Source organism: Leptonotus elevatus, chromosome 12 (assembly GCF_054856555.1).
Source record: "Leptonotus elevatus isolate MCC_2025b chromosome 12, RoL_Lele_1.0, whole genome shotgun sequence".
NCBI lineage: Eukaryota > Metazoa > Chordata > Actinopteri > Syngnathiformes > Syngnathidae > Leptonotus > Leptonotus elevatus.
This window is the reverse complement of record NC_141250.1, coordinates 9,836,642-9,850,337: the sequence shown is the minus strand read 5'-3', so window position 1 is coordinate 9,850,337 and position 13,696 is coordinate 9,836,642. Positions and strand designations below refer to the sequence as shown.

Sequence of the window (13,696 nt, the reverse complement as noted above, 5' to 3'; positions counted from 1 at the left end):
CCTCTGTGCTATTTTTGAGGTCTGAGTGAAGGCGGCTGCTGCGCAAACACTCCAACTGCTGCGGGAGTGTGTAGGGAATGGGACCAGCAGCAACTGGACACCCAGAGTGGCGCGGGAATGTCAGGGTGAGACCGTAGGACACGACATTCCGCCCCAGTAGCATAGCACTCGTGATATATAATATTATCAGTGGTTGGCGATAAGTGGCCGAAAGGCTAGAAGAAGCACTGAACTCATTCTATTATTTGTTCTATTAAATTCAGTCAATTATATTAATTTATCCCCAACATCATAATTAATCTCTTAATTTTCCATAGCATTCTCTTGGCTGCACTTCTTCCAGTACATGTATGTCAATTTTTTTTTTTTTTTTGTCCAATCCGATTTCAGCTTCTATGTGTTGCCGTGGCAATCTCGTCAGCTCAGGGTCTTCGAAATCAGCAGTGCTTGCCGATGGATTTTAAACTGCTGTATATTAGTTTCAGATTTCAGATTTGCCTTTGATGACATCAACATTTTTCTCAAGAGAGAGCGTGAGGGCTAATTGGGACGGAAGATTTGAGCCATTCCTTTCATTAATCATTATGGGAATGTTAACTCATTCACTGCCATTGACGCCTATAGACGACAAAAATTCATGTCAACTATTTCTATTAGTTTAACAATTTTTTCAATTAATTTCATTTTTTTATGAAAACCTAGAAGAAAAAAATATTGTATTTACAACAGATATAAAACTATTGAAGTCATGCGATTAATTACGATTAAAAATTTTAACCGTCTGACGGCCCTTATTTTTAAGAATAAAAAATACATATATATTAGGGGCGTCAGGCGATTAAAACGTTAAATTGTAATTAATCACATGACTAACGATTAATCACAAATTTTATATCTGTTCTAAATTTACAATCAATTTTGTTTCTAGGTTTTCATACTCTTGTTCGCAAAAGTGGAAAAAATGTTAAACTAATAGAAATAATTTTTGACATCTATAGTCGTCAATGGCAGTGAATGAGTTAATATGAACGTGCAGTAACTTTCCAATGAAAGAACCAATGGCTGTTAGTTTACTTTTAATCTCCAGCTGCTACAGCCAACGAGAGTGACGCCATGCACGCTGCCATGGCGAAATTATTATTTCAGCATCCCAGCGCCCTCAAGCCAGTCGAGCAGAGACTTTGAACATCCTCCCTCTCATTTATGAACATATTCACATATTTAGACTGTGCAAACACCAATTACAGCACAGCTTCTGAAAATAGGTGAGCCGTGATTGGGTGTTGTCTGAGCTCTGAGAAACTTTGATGTCATTTTCAGCAAGCAGCAAAATGGCTGCCCCCTGAGATGGATACAAAAATGGTTGATTTTGCTGCTTTTCATATTCCAAAAATGCAATATTAATCAGAATGCTGTGTTTACGCTAGCAAGGGTGCACAGTGCATATTAGGGGTGGGAATCTTTGAATGTCTCACGATTCGATTCAATTCCGGTTTTTGGGTCTGTGATTCGATTCAGAATCGATTTTCGGTTAAGAGAGATTTTTGATTCAAAGTGATTTGATTGGCAATGATTTTTGCTTCAATTTAAAGATGTGCAAAGAATCGTAATGATCTACTCCAGTCTGACCCGATACTGCTAATTAGCGCGCTACTCGCGGCACTTTTATTACTCAAAAGAACGGCTCCACGTTGCAAAAAAACAACTTTTATTGGAATAACTTGATCGTGACTTTTTCCTTCTACTCTCTAATGTGGCTACAACTTCACAGTGTATCAGACCGCGTGGAACCACACTGCCCCTATATGGCCAAATCGAGTACAACATGAACAGCGCTCCCAATAAAGGCACACACAAACAAAGGCAAGACAGTATAAAATAATTGAAATAAAATCGATTTTGGGACATTGTAAATCGATTCTGAATCGTACTAAATAAGAATTGCGATTCTTATGAGAATCGATTTTTTGGCACAATTTTTTGGGCACAATTTCTGGGTTGACTTCTTTAAGATAAAATAAAGTACAAATTATCACCTTACCAGACATATAATAGGGTGGGAACTGGTATCATGCTAGACATTAGCCGTTGTTCTTGCAGATACATGCTGTATTTTTTATGCCTGTCACTATCTATTATGCTTTCAGGGACAAACTATTTATAATGCTGAACAGCTAGAGCCTTTTATTATGTCACACTAAGTTCCATTTTCTGTTGTATGATTATAATTATACTTTTCTTCTTTGCTTCACTGGTATTTTTATTGTATTTTTTTAACGTATGATGATGATGTCCATGTAATGCACAGCTTTCGAGGCATATCCAGAAAAATGTGGTTTGAATATGCAACGGTTTGACTTTTGGCGACATTCCAGTGTCAACCAATGGATCCAGAGTATATTACAGTGTATTTGCATATTTAGCCATCTGTCAATACCTGCTCAGGGTTAAAGGCATGTGACAGTGTGAACCAACTGGCCTGCTGGCTCAGTAGCGTGTACGGGAAATATTTAGCAGTTAACCTATATGTAGATGCTTGGCTAATTTACACTCCGATGTGACCTAACCACACCTAACACTTGCTGTTGCAGTTATGTACGATAGAAAGTTAAAAAGCTGATAACCGGTTAACAGTCTTCCAATTATTATTATTTTTTTTGCCACGCAATGTAATCAGAAGTTTCTCCATTTCTCTATACTGTTTATATCCTCATGAGGGTCAGGAGACACCATGGACTGGATGCCAGCCAATTGCAGGGTAAAGTACTTAAACTACTTGTACTCACATTCAGACCTAAGGGCAATTTTAATCTTCAAGTAACTGGAATTTGAATGTGGGAAGATGCCAAAGCACCTGAGGAAAACCAACACAAGCACAGGAGGAACATGCCGATGGTGATGGTACTATACCAAAATATGAAAAGTAATTGTGATCATTCTTTAATGTCAATTAGGCTAAATTTGGTCACCTTGCATTAGGTAAAGTAAGGCACCTTAATTTATATAGCATATTTCATACACAAGATAACTAAAAAAAAAAAACTTCACATAATTAAAAATACATTTCAAAGCATTAACTAACAGAATTTAAGACATTTAATAGTAAATCAAGAACAAAAACAAAACGATGAGTAGTTAAATTACTATAGTAACGTACAGCAAGAATATAATTAATCATACCTATAACGTAATTTGATCAAGAGGATTGCACTTTTGCAAAGTACAGTAACAGTACTATTGTTGTTGTATTGCTTATTTTGTCCAGCAGGTGGTGCTACATTCTTAGAAACTGTATACACATGACATCTGATGAGGCAAAACAAAACAACAGATTTGTATTGCAAATGAAATAATGACATCTAAATAGAAAAATAAATGCATTTTTCTTTCATAATTCAGCATTGTTTCAAGATAGGTAATTCAAGGGTGTATTCAGACCAGAAGTTCTTTAGTCCGCTTGTTTGGTCCGGACCAAAAGCGGACTTTATTTTTTTTTTCGTTTGGTGCGGTTCATATTCACACTGTGCTTTTAGCAAATGAGCTATATTGCGTAATCACGTCGACCGCGTGACGATATGTGCTCCCATTGGACAAAAATGACGAGGGCTGAACACATAACCAAACCCGGAAATAGAGGAAAACATGAAATTCCGGCGTGCTGAATATTTGTGGCGTTATTAGATGCAAGATATTTGCGAGCGTCACTGGCAGCTCATTCAACGGAGGTTCGGTGACGCTGTTTCTAATTTTGGAACGCGTCTTCGATTGCGTGCAGTAACCGGAGGAGCAGTTGTTGCTCCGCGTGCCCACCACAACACGCTGACAACACCGTGGCTAAACAGAATACGGATGATTATGAATGAATCTAGCGCAATATTCACTACCGGGCAATATTCCCCCCGCGATGCTTGGCTACGGTGGCTTGTTAAGTACAAAAATGCGCATATGTCCTGCAGTTGGAGCGGATCAGCCGTGGTTTGTATTCAGACTGCGAAGCGAACAGCATCGAGTGCGTTTGGAAGCGGACCGAGACCACCTCAAAAAGTGGGTCTCCGTCCGCTTGTTTGGTCCGCACCTCGATTCGTTTGTGTGTATTCAGACCTGCACAAAAGGTCCGGATCAGCGTGGGAAACGCAAACTGGTCCGTTTAAAGCGGACCAAACAGTGCAGGTCTGAATACACCCTTGATAAAAGTACATCTTATTTAATTAATTAAATCAATTTATCTTTTTACATATTCAATATTTGTATAACTTTTATGTTTTGTAACAGTCGCTTATGGACACAAATGCTTTTGATTTAAAAAATAAATAATTGAATATCTGTAATTGATTAATTTTTGTTTTTGTTGTATACCAAGAGAAACACTTCCGCGTTTAGTCGTGACGTCACTAGGCAATCCCAACCATTCATGTAACCGGGGGTAGTCGGACCGGTCTACTCGGGGGTTTTCTCTACGAAATAGGAACAACGACATGCCCGCCACCCTAGTGAAAGACTGCAATATTCCACGGAGTAAACACTGCCTTTGTTCACGCTGAATTTGGTTTTAAAGACTATACAAACCGGATAGTTTTTTTTGTCAACCCCTTTGAGAGACAACCGCCGAACCTTTGACGTGAAACTTGGGTCCCAAGTCGGATGCGTGCTTCCGCGTTGCCGGCAGGCGTGCGGTCACAGAGGGAGGATGAACAACCACAAATGTAGCACTTCGTATAAGAAACCACGAGGACGGACAAAGATTCTTCACTGTATCTATGTTGTTGGCTTCATGGTGAGTAAAGTGACACCAGCTAAAAGACACTTGAATGTTTTGTGGTCTTTATAGGCATACTTTACCTCTTTGTGTAAAATATCAGATAAAACTAGCGTATACAGTATAAGGAAAAACAGCAAAGCAAAAACAATGATCATATGTAAATGTCCTTTTTATTATTTTTTTAATTGTAATGCTTATCTGAATTGTATTTATATGCTTATACAGTATTTGCCTGAACCTGAAGCGGCCAGGTGATGTTGCACATTACAGGTTGCCATGGCAACACAAAGAGTGCACTATGAGGGTCTCCTGTTCAAAAGCGTCACTAAAATGTGTTGCAGCATGTGGCACCACTCCCCTCGTGTTACACAAACGTGACGGCAAAATGTGATTACCCATTCTTTAGGATGACTACTAACTTTTTACGTGCCAACCCTGCTAACTCTGCGTTCATCTAATTAAAGGTGGCGAGAATAAGATGGGTCACCAAATAAAGTTAGGCGTAATGACTTGCCATGAGGCTTCAATCAAGAGTTTGGCAACAGTGACTGTTAAGCATCTGCTCTGATCTCAACAATGTAGGACGAATAAAAACAAGACCGAGCTTCCTTTCCCAGAGCGTTATCGTTTATTTTTGATCATATTTAAAAACACGTTTTCTCAAAATGGAAATAGAACATGGAAGTCACATTTTAATATTCTTAAAATGTCATATGTGTGGGAAAAAAATTTAACCTCTGTGTAATAAAACTCAAATGAAAGAAAAACATTGCTCTTTAACTCATTCACTGCCATTGACGGCTATAGACGTCCAAAATTCATTTGAACTATTTCTATTAGTTTAAAAAAAAAATCTCACTTTTGCTAACAAGAGTATGAAAACCTAGAATTTTTTTTATTGTAAATTTATAACAGATATAAAAATGTGTGATTAATCGTTAGTTAACAAGTGAAGTCATGTGATTAATTACAATTTTAAAAAATGAATCGCCTGATGGGCCTAATTTAAAAAATATATTAAAAATAAAGGGCGTTTAATCATAATTAATCGCATGATAATTTTTTATCTGTTATAAATATAAAATAAAAAAATCTAGGTTTTCATAAAAAATTTAATGAAATGAAAAAAATGTTCAACTAATAGAAATAGTTCACATGAATTTTTTTATATAGTCGTCAATGGCAGTGAATGAGTTAATGGTGTGTACGCCTCTTAACATCTTAAACTTTAGACGATGGCCCGAACTATTTATTTATTTATTAATTACACATAAACACAATGAAACATAAAACAACGATAATGACATTCAAAGGTCCCCCACAAAATATCGTCCCGTTTTAGCAGATTTTCTCTATGTTGTAAAGTTAAACAAATACTAAATGGCAAAGTATTGTAAAACAGTCAGATGTTCTGTCTGTAATCTTTTTTGTTGTAAGCATTAAGGATACATTTTAAAAAAAGAAGTAATTTTACTAATTATATATATATGTTTTTAATAATTATCCTAATGGAATTTTATTATGCCAATTACCGGATTCAGCATCGACCTAAAAAAATCCATATAGGTCTGGATGTTTTGGGGATGTAGAAGGATGCTGGAATAAAACTCACATATTACTTTGTGTAGGTGAGGTGAGTCTCTTCACTTGAAGAATAAAACACGTGACATCACATTTCCTCGTTGCCATCGATGATACCTTCTGTGATTGCGTTACAAACAATTCCACAAATAAAATAAAAGCCAATTTTTGAGATGCTTACTGAGCTAAAGTGTTTTTTGTTTTTTTTCCCTTTTTTGTAGGACTTGTTCGGGGTGAGCATGATCATCCCGCTGTTGAGCCATCACGTCAAAGCGCTCGGAGCAAGTCCTACTGTTGCTGGTATTGTTGGTAAGAAGTCGCCATTACTTGCTGTAATCCACTCATTTTACTAGACACCGTACTATACATGACAACGGTCATCATTAAAAAAAAAAAAAAATTGGGAGTTTGCTACAGATGTACAGTGGATGTAAAAAGTCAACACATTTTTGTGACATGTGACTCGGGTCGTCAGTCAAGGTGGGAGGAAACTTTCGTGCTTCTACTAGAAAGCAAAATCTGTCCAGAAAAAGTCCACTAGAACATCTGAAATTTATTTGGGGTTAATTAGAGGCTCTTTAGATGGCGACAGGTGTGTGCTGTCTCCCATTTAAGATGAGTTTGAATGCGATTGGTTAATTCTGATCACAGATACAATACATCCCTATTTATAAGAGGGTGTGCACACTTGTGCAACTTTTATCTCAGTTGCTTAGTTTTTCTCAAAATGTTTTTTTTTTGTTACATAGGTTAAAGTTCACATTAATGGGGAAAATGTTTTGAAATTAATTAGCTTGATCTAAAAAAAATTATATAATTGAAAATCTGGCGTTTAAACAGGGGTGTGTAGACTTTATATATTCTCTGTATATTTTTAACGATACTTTAATTTTAATTTTGTACTTACATTTTATTTGATGTGAACAGTGCCATATTTTTATTATTTTATTTGGTATTTCTTATTTTCATATATTTATTTTAGTATTTTAATATTTAATATATTTTTTAATAATTCTTTAAAAATTCTTTACATTTTATTTTACAATCTTGTTTTTTGTTTTTACCCCTATTGTTATACCAATCATGTGTGCCATTGCTCAACGACTTGTAGGCCTAACTTTAATTTTTCTTTGTATTTTACTTTATTCCCGTGAATTTTATCATTATATTTTGTTTGCAGGATCCACATACGGCATCCTACAGTTGTTCTCAAGCACAATCGTGGTGAGGCTCAACTTTTATTTGTTTCCCTTCGAAATTTGAGTGCACGGCCGAGAGTGTGTGTTGAAAATAGTTGCGTACGCTGTTGTCTTTGGTATGTCAAAAATGAGTGTGCGCGCAACACACTCACAAGCGCACTAACAGCAATAATGCATATAATGTCCCATTTTCATACGCAACATAGACATTTTTCTCAGCTTGAGGGAAAAAATGCTCCTTAAACCGGACAAAAGCCAGCGAGTGAAGTATTCCGTCTGATGCGAGATTCTCAGGCCTCTGCTCAGCTCCCGACTTGGGCGTAATTGTGGCGGGTCATGCGACCAATTAGGCAGATAAGGAGGCGTCTGTTGCTCCCGGAATCTTGATACGTCGACAAGAGCCTGCACGCGGAACACGCCAAACTCACTGTGTCCTAATCGCATTATTTGTCTGTCTCGGTGCGTGTGCGTGAATGTGTGTGTGTTAGAGATGGGGTGAAAATGGAATACAACTGGTCTGTTCTGTAGCCTTAATAAGAAATGAAGGGCGTCCACTATTTCTGTCTCAATTCCACCTTATGCACTTACTAGACACTACATTAGGAACAGCTGTCAATAAGATCCAATAAAAGAGGGATTATCAAAAAGCTGCCTTTATAAATATTGTCCCTGTAATTGTGTCCTTGCCCCAATTGTCATCCGCATAGTGCTGAACAATTAATTGAATTGAAATCAGCAATGCAATGTAGTAGGATAAAATATTCAAATTAGAAAGGCTGTAATTTCATATATAAATATATAAATAAATAACCACAATCACAATATTGATGAAAAACACATTCCACACTGCTACAATAATCATTCTTTCTTTTCTCCACTTTCACACGAGACATAAATAGTAATTTAAAAAAGTAAACCGTAAACATTTCTTGACAATAATATGTTGTATGTGACCTCACTAGTCTCAACATGACATTCTGATTAATATTACATTTGTGCAATACGAGTTATGAAGCAAAATCCAGCCGTTTTTATCCATCTCAGGGGGCGGCCATTTTGCCACGTGCTGTCGAACTGAAGATGACATCACAGTTGCTCAGGTAACAACCAATCAGAGCTCACCAGTTTTCTGAAGCTGCGCTGTGATTGGTTGTCACCTGAGCCCTGAGCAACTGTGATGTCATTTTCACTCGACAGCAAGTGGCAAAATGGCCGCCCCCTGAGATGGATAAAAATGAGTGGAATTTGCTGATTAATTCATATTCCACAAATTTAATATTAATCAGAATGTCATGTTTAGACTAATGAAGTCACATATAACATACAGTATTATTGTTGTTGTTTTTTTGGGTGGGGGTTGACTTCACCTTTAATTAATATTGCTGCCCTCCTAATGTCAAGCGAGTTAGAGAATGGAATTCTACTGTCTAGTAGATTGTGCCGCTGTACCTAATAAAGTGTCCGTGTGTTTCACATGTGTGTGCGCGTGTGTGTGTGTTTGGTGGCGTCTTTCAGGGCAGCTGGAGTGACGTGGTGGGCCGCCGTCAGTCTCTGCTGACCTGCTTGCTGCTGAGCGCTTTTGGCTACGGCCTGCTGGGGATGTCTACCAGCATCGCTTTGTTCGTGCTCTCGCGGGTCCCCGTCGGTAAGGGACAAGCTTGCTGAAATCAGTGACACATGAACATCGCAACGTTGTGTTTCATTTGATGATAACGTCTCATAACCAGTCCCCAAAACCATCTGCCGTGTTCACCAAAGTGAATTTCTTTTCTAGCTCTTGAGGGAAAAAGTAGACCAAAAAAAAAAAAAAGATCATTGTGATTGTTTTTGCTATTATTGTTATTATTATTATTATTATTATTATTATTACTACATATGTTATTTTTGATGAATAATTAAATGCATGGAAAATGTTTTCTTATGTAATATTATCATTTTATTTTGGCCAATTTGTGTCAGTTGGAGTAGGCAGGGAGCTAAGCAGCCAAAAAGATCCCGACTGTGTCAGCGTGTGTTTGATAATGTTGCGGGCCTGTCGACTGTCTCCCGTCTCAGGACTGTTCAAGCACTCCCTGTCCATCTGCAGAGCGCTGCTGTCCGACCTGGTGTCCGAGGCAGAGCGCCCCCTGGTGATGGGACACTTCAACGCCGCCTCCAGCGTGGGCTTCATTCTGGGTCCCGTGGTGGGCGGCTACCTGACGGAGCACGAGGGCGGCTTCTATACCTCCGCCTTCGCCTGTGCCGCCATCTTCCTCGCCAATGCCGGTGGGTGAACGTATGGACATTTATAGCGCATACAGAGTAACATTGTTTTTTTCCCGATGGATTTTAGATGCTACAATTTTTCAAAAATAAGATGGCCATGTTTTTTTATTTGATCGATTCAAACCATAAACTGTTCATCTCATTCCTAGTTCAAATTTATTTCAAAATAAAACTCCTAAACTAAGATTTTTAAAAAAGCTCTAATTTTCAAATGTTTTTTTAACTGTTTTTTTAACTGTTCATTTCATATTCCAAAAATGTTCCACATTTTCAAAATAAAAGCCCCAAATAAAAAATCGCAACATAAGACTTTAAAAATTACATTTAAATCTCTCCCCCCTTCCAAAAAAAACCCCCATTCTATTCTTGCCCATTTTCCTCTGTATTTTAACATTAACCACTAAACTGAAAAACGGTCAGATGTTCTGCCTGCCATTTTTGTTGTTGTTGTAAGCGTTAAGGGATCAAAAAAAGAACTTATTTTATTAATTATGGATTGGGCGATTAGTATTTGGCGGAATTTGGTCTGAGTCATTCCAACTTCAGTCTGTTCAGCTCATTTACAGTTATCAATTTATTTCCCCCCTCTAACTGCCACATTACCACATTTAGATTAATACAACTTGAATTTTTCCAGCTCATTAAAAGTTTCCAGCTAATTTCCATTCCATTTGTTTTTATATTTTCAAAATAAAAGTCAAAAAAAAAATTCTAGACAGTTCAGCTCATCCAGGACTTTTTTTTTAAATAAAAGCCTAAAATTCAATACAATTTTGTTTTGTTTTTCCTCTAACTGCCATTTTACCACATTTAAATTATAACAACTTAGAATTTTCCGGTTCATTCCCATTCCATTTTGTTTTCATATTTTCAAAATAAAAGTCCCAAATTGCAGTTTTTTAGACATCAGCTCATTCAGAAAGGTTTTTTTTACTACTGATTTTTTTTCTGTTTCATTACTATTCCAATATTTTTGGGATTTTCAAAATAAAAGTCCCAAATTGCATATTTCAACTTGGCCCCATTCCAAAATGTTTTCACATTTTTAAAACAAAAGCCCGAAGTTGAGTTTTATTTTAATAGAAATTTCTTTCCTTATTGAAATTAAACCATTGAAAAACTTTCCTTTACCTTGAGAGCAAAGGTATAAAAAAGTTCTACAACTCATCATGAAGTCTTCCCAAAAGCGGCTGTTGGACGTGTACGAGTCAGCAGACCCATTCAAAATTCCCGCCGGGATTTTCGAGCTACTTAATCTCACATGTGTGTGTCTCTGACTGCAGGGCTGGTATGGCTGCTTCCATGGGGAGACATTCTCCTCCACTGCAACGCCACCAATAACTCCAGCAAGTCAGTCGGCAATGGTTGTTCCTCGAAGAGCAGCCATGGCCCAGCAAAGACCGACCTGGACCCAGAAGTTCTGAAGAAACATCCGCCGCCGTTCCCGCCGGAGCCCGCCTGGAGACAGCTGTCCTCGGTGGGCTCCAGGATCCGCATGGTGGCCTCGTCCGACATGTGGGACTTGTTCCTGGTGCGCCTGCTGATGGCGGTGGCCATCATGCTGTACTACAGCAACTTCTCGCTGGCCATGGAGGAACGCTTCGCTCTCAAGCCCAAGACGACGGGCTACCTCATCAGCTACGGCAGCACTCTGGGGGCGCTGGCCGGCTTCCTGGTGGGACCCGTCACTCAGCTGTACCGCAACAACATGGCCGCCCTGCTGCTGCACTCCACTCTCCTGACGTGCCTGCTCATCTCGTTGTACGCCGCCGCGCAGGGCGTGTGGCAGGTGCTGCTCACCTCCACTTTCTTCGCCATCTCCATCACGGTCGGACGCACCAGCATCACCGACCTGGAGCTGCGAAGAGGCGGGGCGCGGGCCAGCGGGACTCTGATCGGCGCCGGACAGTCGGTGACGGCCGTGGGCCGCGTACTGGCCCCGCTGCTGTCAGGCGTCACCCAGGAGTTCAGCCCATGCGGACCCCCCACTCTGGGGGTGCTGCTGGCTCTCGTGGCAGTGGGCGTGCTGCTTGTTAGGATCCCCAAATGGAACAAGACAGGGACAACAAAGATGGCAACGAAAATAGAGTAAAAACACAGAACTATTCCCCAAAGCACTGAACTGTTTTTGTTCTCTCTCTTTTCTCAGACTGTACAAATTTCAAGAGTGGGTTAAGGTTTTATATATTTAAAACAATTTTTATGACTTGACTTTGGTGCTTTTTCAGCTGTACTCTAAGCATCACTAATTGTGCAAGATGGCTGCTGTATCACACAAAATGACCACTGAATATGAGGCTGTGTTTGGAATCATTCACTTCATTACTACTCCTCACTAATCACTATATAGTGGTGCCAAAACAATCAGATATCTTCTTTTTTTTTATAGTAAGAACAAAAAATACAAAATTGAATCCACCAGAATAATTAAAAGGGCATTGTATGCACCTTAGCCACCAGGGGGCGGTTTACTTACATACTTGTAGGCTTATTTACACAATCAGAATTTGTTAACAAACGAGAAAACAATGTACAGTATGTACTTTCAAAGCATTCAAATATTACGACTAATCAGAACATTTGCATAAAAATGCTAAATATCAACTCATCAAATCGGTAATGTACAGCGCTGTAATGGTAAACTCATAGCACACTATTTAGTGGAAAAGGAGAGTCACAATGAATAAATGAGATTTTTTTTTTTAATGCACTGGTCATGCTGGCACAACGGCACAAGGTTCAATTATATGCCAGTGGCCCAATACCCAAGCTTGCGAATGTCACTTGACTAAACCCAGAAAATTATGTGAGCCGTGATTGACCATTACCTGAGCCATTTATGCACTGCCTTCATGTGGTATCAAAATGATGGTAAATACCACATGTCGAGTAGAAAATTGCACGTGAACGCCCCCTCATGTTGTATTTTCCAATGGACAACTGGGAATTTATTTTTGATGCCCGAGTTTCCAAATTGAGAGAACTATTCAAGTGTAGGATTTGTGAATGGAACGAAATATTAACACTTATAAGGGCGTTAACGTTCGCTAGCACAGCAAGTTGTTTTAGAATCTACACAATAACGTAGCATACACAATTTTGCTATAACAACAAAATCACATGAACAGAATTCGGTTGTAATAAAGAGTTTGCGAGTGGTAAGGTCCATCTTTCCCATAGCACGTGAAGGCAGGGTAAGTAAGACGACAGAAAGTGGCAAAATGGCCGCCCCAGATAGATAAAAACAAGTTGATTTTTCGGTTTAATTCATAATACCGTGTGTACACTAGTGTTGCCGCATAGAACACATCATTGTAAAGTACTTTTTTTAAACTTGACTTTAGATAACACAATTATAGGTTAGAAACTATTTTTAAGCAGGTATAAAGTACAGTATTATCATTGCATCTATATTTATAAAACATGAATTGAAAGAAAAATGAAACATGTATTTTAATTTAACATTTACCTATTTCTATTTGTGAATAAAACATACTAATAGCATACTAATAGATACTACAGTATTGATACTGCCTTTTTTTTTTAGTGATCTACACACATACTGTTTGTACTTACTAGTATTTTAGATGTTTTAATTTGAATTATGTTGAATTATTAGTTTATCGTCATGCCTTTAACAAGGCAGAATGTCAATTATATATTATAAGTTATTAGTTATGATTTGCTTTCCTATTAAAAGTGCCGAGAGTGAGCCCCCAAACTTGGGTCAAGGTGAGGAATTTTTTTTTTTTTTTATCCAAAGCTGTCACATTGTTACATGTGATTGATTTTTAAATAGATCATTCATTTAAATCCTCCTTGGTCTGTGACACACACTAGTAGCATCTTGTGTTGACCTAAAAAATAAAATAAAAATATCCACACAAAGCAA

The 13,696-nt window shown here is 38.2% G+C and overlaps 1 protein-coding gene across 1 annotated transcript; it reads left to right on the top strand.

The window, feature by feature from the left end:
* Positions 1-3,647: 3,647 nt before the first annotated feature.
* slc67a2 (solute carrier family 67 member 2) lies at positions 3,648-12,100 on the top strand. Its single transcript, XM_086091183.1, has 6 exons — positions 3,648-4,774; positions 6,562-6,649; positions 7,521-7,564; positions 9,055-9,184; positions 9,595-9,804; positions 11,088-12,100. The coding sequence occupies exons 1-6, from the start codon at positions 4,688-4,690 to the stop codon at positions 11,894-11,896; spliced, it is 1,368 nt and encodes a 455-aa protein (XP_085947309.1). The 5' UTR covers positions 3,648-4,687; the 3' UTR covers positions 11,897-12,100.
* Positions 12,101-13,696: the final 1,596 nt, after the last annotated feature.

Excerpts from the sequence above, each read along its gene's own strand:
- slc67a2 (XM_086091183.1), top strand. The coding sequence starts at position 4,688 with ATGAACAACCACAAATGTAGCACTTCGTATAAGAAACCACGAGGACGG. Across the intron at positions 6,650-7,520 it reads TACTGTTGCTGGTATTGTTG|GATCCACATACGGCATCCTA; the intron begins GTAAGAAGTCGC and ends TTTTGTTTGCAG. Across the intron at positions 9,185-9,594 it reads GCTCTCGCGGGTCCCCGTCG|GACTGTTCAAGCACTCCCTG; the intron begins GTAAGGGACAAG and ends CTCCCGTCTCAG.